Source organism: Aplidium turbinatum, chromosome 7 (assembly GCF_918807975.1).
Source record: "Aplidium turbinatum chromosome 7, kaAplTurb1.1, whole genome shotgun sequence".
NCBI lineage: Eukaryota > Metazoa > Chordata > Ascidiacea > Aplousobranchia > Polyclinidae > Aplidium > Aplidium turbinatum.
This window is the reverse complement of record NC_137478.1, coordinates 23,823,049-23,833,831: the sequence shown is the minus strand read 5'-3', so window position 1 is coordinate 23,833,831 and position 10,783 is coordinate 23,823,049. Positions and strand designations below refer to the sequence as shown.

General features: G+C 38.8%; 1 protein-coding gene across 1 annotated transcript; it reads left to right on the top strand.

Moving 5' to 3' along the window:
- The first annotated feature begins 231 nt into the window (after nucleotides 1-231).
- LOC145774054 (uncharacterized) lies at nucleotides 232-3,239 on the top strand. Its single transcript, XM_082585192.1, has 4 exons — nucleotides 232-376; nucleotides 993-1,176; nucleotides 2,735-2,853; nucleotides 3,129-3,239. The coding sequence occupies exons 1-3, from the start codon at nucleotides 302-304 to the stop codon at nucleotides 2,845-2,847; spliced, it is 372 nt and encodes a 123-aa protein (XP_082441318.1). The 5' UTR covers nucleotides 232-301; the 3' UTR covers nucleotides 2,848-2,853; nucleotides 3,129-3,239.
- Nucleotides 3,240-10,783: the final 7,544 nt, after the last annotated feature.

Below are 10,783 nucleotides of genomic sequence, written 5' to 3'. Positions count from 1 at the left end.
TTGAAGTGAAATAGGCAACAAAGCTTTAGAATGCGGCGATGTGTTATATCAACGTGAGGAGATGCAATTTAGCAGAAGAACTTGGTTTTTTTTTGATGAAGGAAGACAAAGGCCATGACTTAATCCTTTGCTAAAGGGATTATGACGTCACTCAATTCACTTCGACTGTTCAAACATGGCGGTTGTGCGCAATACACAATTACGTGGAGAGCCGAAAGCACAATGCTTATGTGAACAGCGCTAAGAGGAATTTTCGCTTCTTGCATCGAAAATATAAAAAATCGAATTCAATTGAGATTTTATGGCCGAAAGAAGTTTTAGAAATGATCAAAATGAAACAATAAGAATGACTTACGACAATGTTTATGAAAACCTGGTAAGTGAATGTCTTTTATTCATTGAACCTGAAATAATTGTGTAAAGTCGTTTTTGTCACTAGGCTACGTTTACTCAATTTAAAGAAAGTTATAAAACTCAATTTAGAGAAAGTTATAAAACTCAATGACCAATGGAAAACTTTCATATGAAATATTCTCGTGACAAATTTAGTGCCAGTGCTCATAGATGAGTGCTAAGAAGATATCAGCAAAGTAGCAGAGCTTGTGATGTCCCACAAAATGTGTAGGGTTTTACTCAATCTTTGATTTTGCTGCTCCGGCAGTGTTTGCCTGACTGCTTGAATGTGTTTGTATTTTTATGTCGTGTGGATAGGTCTGTGATGGTTGTAGAGTATTTGCAAATGTAGCTTTCATTGCCGTCAACTGAATAATAATAATAATAACATGTTTTATTTTGCGCCCATTGCGACAACGTAGCCTACAGTAGCCTACACTGCGACCTACATACGCAACACAACAGACGACTGGAATCCCAAAATAAACTTTAAACGTTGGCTGTCATTTGTAAAAGTCGAAAATTTCTGTAACAAGTGCTGAAGCTTTTTAATATGATGGATGAAACCCCTGTCATTACATTCGATTTACATTTTGCAGGTGGCAAATTTAAGTCAAGTTGTTGGCAAAAATGCAAGCGATTGTATCAGTGGACTTATTCCAACTATTTTTATCGAACACAACACAGTTCAAGTCATGTCGAGAACAAAGAAAGAAAAAAACATCGTGAAGTCTAAGCACTCGTTTGATTGTTTAAAAAAGAATCTGAAAAAGGATGTTCTTGGTGAGTACGGATAAATGTTTCTACTATGACTAAATGATTATGTCATAACTATGCCATTTTGCTCTTTTGATTAATGTATGATGTAATTGTGAACAGGGCCGGATTTAGACCATGAGAGGCCCTAGGCTATTTCATTTGTGAGGCCCCTCCCTATTTTTGAGCTCAGAATTTCTCTCTAAACAACATCACATGTCATTGCCTAATGTTAAAAATATGAGTGCAATAAACTCTTCGTTCTTTTCATTTTCCACATTCATGAGTGCAAATTTTTAATTAAAAGAATAAAAATTTAGTTAAGGCAGTTTTGCTTTTAATTTTAATTTCTTTGATCAAACAACCGTTTACAATAATTGTAAAGTTTATTTACGACGACATAAGAAATAATTACAGCCATCAAACAGAGTAAGACTAGGCTACCAATTTTATTTTCTAGCTTTCGTCAAAGCAAAATCATGCAAAAGTTAATTAAAATTTATCTGTTTATGTTTGTCACTCTCAATGCACAGAATGCTCAGTGCGGACAACCTTTCTTGATACATTGTCAAATGTCGATCTCAGCTTATTTTTGATGCTTTTGAGCCTTGAAAAAGATCTCTCTCCTGAGCAGTTAGTGACAATTAAGCTTAGAAACAGTCTTAATATTGCTTCCACATTAGGAAAGGCAGTGTTAATTTTTTCCTTGCACATAAATTTCATAAAGGTCTCCATGAGACAAGGAAATAGATTGCTCTTTTCTTCTGTACTGGTAAGCCCTTGGTTTTGTGTTTGTCTCACGTACAAATGAAAATGTAGAAGTTCATTAGTAAGTTTCGGGTTAACATCTTCCGGATACGCTTCCTTTAAAAGTTTTAAACCTTGGTTGTCCATTTTCAGTTTTAGCCAAAACTCTGGTGTGGTGGGCTAAGGTCATCACTATCATGGAGAACATTGCACGCTTGAGGCAAAGCTCCCTATTCTTCTTGCAAATCGTCTAAATCTTCTTCGTTAACAACAGAAGGAAATTTGATACTTCCACTCTCAAAATAAATAAAAAACACTAGATTCTCCAAGAAAACCACTAGATCTAGTGGAAAACCACTAGGAGTGGCAGCCCTGATGTCAACTACAGATACTGATTTTTGCAGAGAAGACTATGGTACTTTAACAAAAGCTTCCAGCACAATGCGTAGAATAATTGCCTTTATTATGATGCAAACGACGTAATAATGACTCTTTACAAGGTGGTTGAAACCAGTTGTGTATAGAATTTTCTACTCTGAAAAGCTTGATATACTCGTATATATACATTAGATAGGGTTTAAACTTGTCAAGTTTTTTAAAGAATTACAAACTTCGAAACCGAATTTCGAGGCCCCTGGACGTTGAGGCCCTAGGCTTCAGCCTGCCTAGCCTATTGGTAAATCCGGCCCTGATTGTGAAGTATATTGAGTAATGTATGAAAATGTTTTAGTGGTGTACTCGCATTGATGTGAACAACGAACATGGTGGTTAGTAGGCTATGTCGATGGTCGGCATTTATATACTGATTTAACACTTCTTTTTTTACTTTCATGATTAGACATGGTGATGGCGCACGGCAAAGCTGCTGCCGTGCAGCAAATTGGGGAAGAGTTTCAGAGTGATTTCGAAATGGGAAGGACAGGCAAGGTGGCCGAAAACGGCAAAAACTAACTTTTGGTGAGCTTGTTATATGTTTGAAAGACAACAGCGAATGTGTTGCTTTAGTTGTTGAATAACTACTGTACACACAGAATGTATTGGAACTTCATTATCGCTCTGCGTGGCGCAGAATCGAATGATAAGTTTTTTGTCACGCACGTTGGAGAAAGGGATATTACATTGATATTGCAGATTGTCAATTAACTTCGTATTATCCTGGACGACAACTGATCAAAATCCTACACTGTTGCCAAACAGCCCTCTTGAATTAGATATTTTTGTTTCATTCGCAGGAATTCAGAATGATAAAGATACATAAGAAAAAGCTGATGATGTGCAATGAATCTCCATCTATCAATACGATTTGATGTGGCTTGTTTCTAATAAATGTGAAAATATACGAAGCTCGACTGTTACTTTGCTTTGTCACAAAGGGAGTAGTGTTGCTTATAAATCCGTGTTGCTGCTGTTCTTTCGCCCAAGGATTAGCTAGGTTCAACAATAAACTTTTGGTGATGAGCGAGGTTTAGGTACAGAGACGTTTGGCAAATGTAGATGCCAATGCTATTCAGATGTTTTATGCACCAGCTTGCTTCGCATGGCCAACCTTGGTCAAAGCGCGGGCATCACAATAGTCAATAGGTCAGATGAAGCAGCGTCATGGTGCATAAACGTCAACCAGAATTTAGGCGCCGGATGAAGCAAATGGTGCACAAGCCATCTTGCCAACGTTGGCCAGATACAGATGCCAACGTTGGCAAGATACAGAAGCCAACGTTGGCTAGATGCAGAAGTCGACGTTGGCCAGATGCATCCAAATGGTGCATAAAACATTTTGCCAACGTTGGCAAGATGCAGAAGCCAATATTGGCAAGATGCAGAAGCCATCGTTGGCAAGATACAGAAGCCAGCGTTGGCAAGATGCAGACGCCAACGCTGGCCAGATGCATCCAAATGGTGCATAAAACATTTTGCCAACGTTGGCAAGATGCAGAAGCCAACGTTGGCAAGATGCAGAAGCCAGCGTTGGCAAGATGCATAATCCAATGTTGGCAAGATGCAGAAGCCAACGGTGGCAAGGTGCAGACGCCAACGCTGGCCAGATGCATCTAAATGGTGCATAAAACATTTTGCCAACGTTGGAAAGATGCAGAAGCCAACGTTGGCAAGATGCAGAAGCCAACGTTGGCAAGATGCATAATCCAATGTTGGCAAGATGCAGAAGCCAACGGTGGCAAGATGCAGAGGCCAACGCTGGTCAGATGCATCCAAATGGTGCATAAAACATCTTGCCAGCGTTGGCGTCTGCATCTTGCCAATGTTGCGGCCAACTTCTTGCCAATGTTGCCCCAACAATCAATGTTTACTGGGTATATCGACAGAAAAAGCAAAATCACAGAGCCAATCTCTGTCCTCCAGCTCAGGAAATTCATCAGCTTTCCCGATTGACTTCAAAAATGAGGTAATTGCCTCTTTAAGGTTCCAGACTCGTTTACATGCTTTACCCAAGCTTAACCAGCGCACATGAGAATGATAAAGCAAGTCCTGGTGATCAGAATCAATTTCCTCAAGAAACTTGATAAATTGGCGATGGTGAAGTCCTCTCCCTTTTATGTAGTTGATCAGTTTTACTACTGCCTTCACTACATGATTGAGCTGCAGTACAGATTTACACAGGGCTTCCTGATGGATAATGCAGTGCAAAAAAGTTATATCCACCCCAGCATTTTCCTCATTCATCTTATCTTGAAGTCTTTTTAGCAGTCCAACATTTTTTCCTGTCAAATTTGGTGATCCATCAGTGGTGACATTCGTAAGTTTGTTCCATGGTAATTTAAACCTGTCGATCACACTAGTGACTTTAAGAAAAAGGTCCTCTCCTCGAGTAGTCCCTTTTAACGACTCCATTGCTAAAAGTTCTTCTATTATCTCAAACTTGTCATTAATTCCTCTGACGAAAATCAAAAGCTGTGCCGTGTCTCTTACGTCATTACTTTCGTCCAGCGCTAACGAATAAAATACAAAAGAATCTGCTTTTCCTTTCAACTCGTTAGCTAAGTGCTCATCAATTTGTTCTATACGGCGAGTTACAGTTCTGCGTGATAAACTGATTTGTTCATATTTGCTTTTTGCATCTGGACACAAGAGACTTGCTGTCTCTACCATGCACTGCTTGATAAATTCTCCATCGGAAAATGGTTTGCTTGCTTGTGCTATTTTGAAAGCCAGTAAAAAACTTGCCTTGGTGATTGACTCAGAAACTGCACTCTGCTGAAAAAGAGTGCTTTGCTGAATCCGAAAATTTGCCACTAATCTCTGAGAAACGTCCTTTCTTTGCTGAGTTGACAGGCTGCTATGATGGTTTGCATGATTGGTGTCAAAATGGCGGCGGATGTTGTATTCTTTCAAAACAGCAACGTTTTTTTGGCAAATAAGGCATACCGCAGTTGATCCCACTTCGGTAAAAAAGTATTTCGTCGTCCACTCCTTTTTGAACACTCTGCGCTCACTATCGACTTTACGCTTCTTCGCTGCACTCATTTTAACAATATAATTTATTAACAACTTAGCAATGTCTATTTCGCTTAGCATTCCACACTGACGAAACTGTTGATAAAAACACTAAACTAAGAAATATGGTACATTACTGGTTAAATTGACTAATAAAACTTTCTGTTTTTAGTGAACCTCCCAGCAAACTGTCCACTTGAAGCGGTTGACTGTCTCTTATCTATAGTCTCGTTCTGTTGCTCAACACAACAAACAGTTTACCAGCCTCATTTTTTTAAAAAAATGAGGCTGGTAAACTGTTTGTTGTGTTGAGCAACAGAACGAGACATTACTGGTTAAAAGCAGAAAGCACTGTTGCGTCAAGCGACGCACAAATGTACCTGTGACATCATAATGCTCTACATTCTACATTGTATCGCTATTTAGAGACAAGAGGTATCTAATCCTCCTATTGAAACTTCACAATAATAAAACTTGCAACATGTCGATAACATCCGGCGGGCCAGAATACAAGAGCCGGCGGGCCGGATTTGGCCCGCGGGCCGTAGTTTGCCCATGTCTGTGTTATAGCCTACTCAGCCTACACAGAAAAACTTTAGATTTTAGACGTCTTAGTTGTTGCAGATAATAATAAACTTGGTAATAAAAGATGATGAAATAACACAAATCATCCTACCTATTGCATAGACTTGATCATTCAAAAGAACTACAGAATAATAACGTCTTTTAACTTTCATTTATGAATTTTATAGAATAATTGAAAAGAAAATTGACAATAGCCTACAACATCAGCAAAACTGCTTTATTCTTCGTTTTATATCATGCCAGAGTCGAAAGCGTGCTTTTTCCACCGATTCTGTCTCCAGATACCTCACAAACCGTCCGACTCCACAGCCTTGATAAGCATAGGCACAAATAATCAAGTACAAAATTTAAGAATAACAATGCTCCACACGATATGTAAGGACATGAACTTGATGAAGAATTTAAGATTCAATTTTGGTAGAGAAGCGATTTTTTTTAACCATAGACAAACCTTACCAACCAGACGGCATTTAACATAATAGGCCTAACATGAAAATAAACTAAAAATTACAAACGCTTTCGGTTATACTCATGTTAGCCCTTTTAAAGTAACCAACTGACTGATGTTCTTCATAAATTGAAATTACAAAACTGATCTACGTACGGTACACAAAATCGAAACGCATAAGAAAGAAACGGCAAGGCAGAGGAGAGGCAAAATCACATGACGCTTAATTGCCTTGTTTTTTTCCAAGACAATTAAGCGTCATGTGATTTTGCCTCTCCTCTGCCTCGCCGTTTCATTCTTATGCGTTTCTTTTTTCGATTTTTGTGTTTGTAGATCGGTTTTGCTTTTTCAATTTATGAAGAACATCAGTCAGTTGGTTGCCATACTTGAAAAGGGCTAACATGAGTATGGCCGAAAGGGTTTGTAATTTTTAGTTTATTTTCATCTTCTTCTTCGTCGTATGAGCTGTTCTTCTGGACTATATGTTTGGGCATGATGTCATCAGCCACTCGACAGTCTAGTCATCCAGGGCCTTCAGTCCAAGCGCTCCATGTGGTGGTTGATGGATTGGGCAGTCATGGACGACATGATCTACTGTCTGGTCTGTGGCGCCACACTCGCATCCAGGTGAGGGAGCCAGGCCCCATTTGCACATGTCTGAACGAAAGCGACCGACGCCGGTTTGTAGGCGGTTAAGCCGGACCCACGCAAGTCTTGCGAGGGACATTCCCGGAGGGTGGGGATCGACGTCGGGTAGGAAATCACGGAGTCGGGAGGTGTTGTTTTGCCACTCCATGTTCCATGTGTAGTTCGTCCAGTGTGCCGCACTTATTCCAAGATCTTCAACGTTGTTCAGAAGCTGTCGTGCGGCGGGCACAAATGGGCGTCTTGATTTCAGTCGCTGCTGTCCTCCAGGTAGGCGCTGGAATGTACTGTGGAGGAGGTGGTCGGGGTCCAGTGCGCGACGAGCAAGGGAAATCATGGCTCCTTTACGGTTTCATGTTATTATGTTAAATGCCGTCTGGTTGGTAGGTTTTATTTGTCTATGAATGATTTGTTTGGAACGCTTAGCCCACAAATGATTTCAGTTTTATTGAAAAGAAAATCATGGAAAGAATTGGGACCAATATTTTTCGAATTGTAAGGTGGGGCAAAGCGGCAATGTTAAAAACATTGATAAGTCATTCAACAGTTTAACAAGCGTGCAAACGTTTTGCAAGTAGCCTAATTCGTTTTCATTTTCTTGAGTTTTGCTTTTAAAATTTTTTGACATTATCCTACAATTTGTTGCACTGCAAGACCATTTGTTTATGTGGTTTCTCGTCCTTGTCTCATTACGTTGTAGTGGGTTGGATTCACAGAATATAAGATACATGGTATCATGGCCACCTGGAGATGCGGCCTGATTTGTCACATTTTGCAGATTTTGATTACAGCTACTGCTGGTGCTTGACTGACATTTTTTGAGATGTTTTTACTTTTTGTGGTTTCCTAATGACATAAAACTTTTTTGTTGCTTCGGGGAAGCAGTAGCAAATGAGAAAAAGTAAGTTAAAAAACGCAAAATCAGACTGTTATTGAAAATTAACAGTCTGACTAAAATCTTCGAAATCAAATTTTTTTTGTTTTTCAACATGTGAAGATGTTAAAACCTATTGTGTCATCTGGGGAAAAGAATAAAGAAAGCGTAAAAATATAATTTTTAGAAAAATTTATTTAAACGTTCGCCCAAAGTTAGAAAAACCTGGAAATTTCTGCTAAATGTGACAAATCAGGCCGTATCTTTAGGTGGCCATGATGGTATCAACGAAAAAGTTTTGTGTTGGTTTCAACTTTTTGTGTGTTTTCCATGTCGCTCCTTACTTTTCATGTGCATGCACTCGGGCTGCTTGAAACAGACTTTGTTTGGTCAAAACAAAATTCTTCATAAAAACCCGGGATAAAAACAGTTTAATTCAAAACGAAATTAAGACAAAAACTTTGGTTCAAAACGAAACGGACATATAAAAGAAACCCAATCGGTTGAACTGACAAACTCATGAGAATAAAGCACGTGCACAAAAGCAGTAGCAAAGTCAAGGGCATGGAGTGACGACTTTAAAAATGTGCAAGGTATGGAAGGATTGTTTTCAAGAATGATTTGCCCATAAAATGCAATATCACAAAAATTGCTTAATGGGGCTATCTGTTTAGCCGTTCAGATGGCTTTGAAAACAACTCAGGCATATTGGTGCCATGCACAAACTTAGGTTCGAAAATATGATATTAGCACATTGGAATACGTTTGCTGAAATCCTTCGGTATTTGTAGCTTGTTACGTCATAAAATTAGGCTTCAGGATCGGTTATGGTTCACATCTCCAACTACGTCCAATTTTACATATTGCCTGCCACAACAAGTTTTAACAGAATCCCTCAAATAAATTGCTTAAAACACCGATGTTGCAGTTTTGTCTTCCAACGCTCATATTAGCAACATGGGACCATGCTTGCTTCCGTGGATCGAATCGTTCAACTGATGACAACCTTTCACCGATGTCGCTGTCGACAGCATAGCCGAGTGGTGAGAGCCCTGGTACGACACTCGAAAGAGTTCTGCACCTTCCCGTTCACTTCATTTAAATCTTCAACCACCGCGTGTAAACCTAGATACGATAAAAGACGGTGTCGCTGAGTCCTCGAATCCTCTTGTTGGAAAGGAATTGCAAGCTAATATCCAGGAATCGTACAAATATTCTGGTAACTGTATAGCTACTGTATCTATTTTATACAATGCAGACTTGTTCTATTGCAAGGTTAACGCACCAAACATTCAGGTTAAAGTAAACCACCAAGCAAAAAGCAAATAATTCAATTTAAAAATATGTGTGAACTACACCAGTGCTGGAACGTGTAAGTGGTTGGAACTTGATCATTATCTTCGAAGCTTTGATTATACCGATGAGTTGGTGATGGAATAAATGAAAAAGAAGTAGAAATATCAGATAGCCTACAAATTTCGATTAGTTATATACAGTATTACGTACATTTCTATAAGTAAAAGAATCAAAGAACAATATAATTTGAGTGCAGTGAGCACAACAGTTTTAAGCAGGCGAACATTATCCTACAGCACGGTCTGGCAGCGCTGTGGTCGCAGTGCGCAAGGTGACTACTACAGCGTCCCAGCTAAACCAACCAGTCATCTCAGCAGAGTCTTGTGATGGATCTTTTAAAGAATGTTTCCTCATGGTAACGGCGGATAAGCAATCTATCCGCGACTAGATACTTAAGTTCCGGTTAGCAGCTCAGAGCTATTTCTTATAAAGATAGCATGACTAGATGATCAACATTGGATTTTGACTGGAGAGGTTTTGTGTTGGAAATATCTGCCTGGATTCATTTGTTTGAAAAATACTCACAACATAATGTAGCACAGCGATCAAATTACATGATATATGAGCAATTTTTTCGAGTGCGCTTCAGGTAAGTATAATAATTCGCTTTGATAAAACTTTTGAAATGCGATTGAAATACGAAACAATGACAATTCAGTCAACGTATTGATTATAACACTTGCAAAAGCCGATCGAGTAATATGTCATTTATTATTTCAGGAGACTTTGACCTCTTAACGAGTTGGTTGATCATGTTAACCCTTTAAGGGATATAATATTTCTAAGAAAGTTTTTTTCCAAATAAATATGTTTTGTAGTTTAAAATGGCAACTTAAATTGAATTTAAGAATTTTTTTAAAAATTTGTTTGTTTGTTTATTATGAAACGGTATGGTACATATGTGTACCATTGTCCCTTAGGGGAAATTTTATTGATAACTCTTTTGATTATATAGTTGCTTCATATGAGGAGCCCTATTGTTTTTATAAGCACTTTCGCTTTACAGTCTTGTGATTTTAAAGATTTTACCCACACAACTATTCAATGTTCGGTATTTAGGGGGTCAACCCAGCCCCATATTCACCCCTTTTATTATGAAAATGTTGTTTCCACGCAATATAACTTGATGATGGAAATCAGAAATTACCACAATCGTACAGAACCAACTTCCTAGTGTAATGGTGACAGTTCAGTAAAGTTAGCCACATTCATGGTACAATGAGGAGCGACTTCTACCATTTACAAAGCACAGGTGGACATTGCACTCAACACACATAGGGGGTCAACTCAGCCCCATATTCACCACTTTTATTATAAAAGTGTTGTTTCCATGCAAAATAACATGATGATGGAAATCAGAAATTCCCACATTCATACAGAAACATCTTTCAAGTAAAATGGTGACAGTTCAGTACAGTAAGCCACACTCATGGTACAATGAGAAGCAATTTCTACCATTTACACAGCACAGGTGGACATTACACTCAATACATATATGGCTTGTTCTGTTTTGGAGTGTTTTTCTGGTG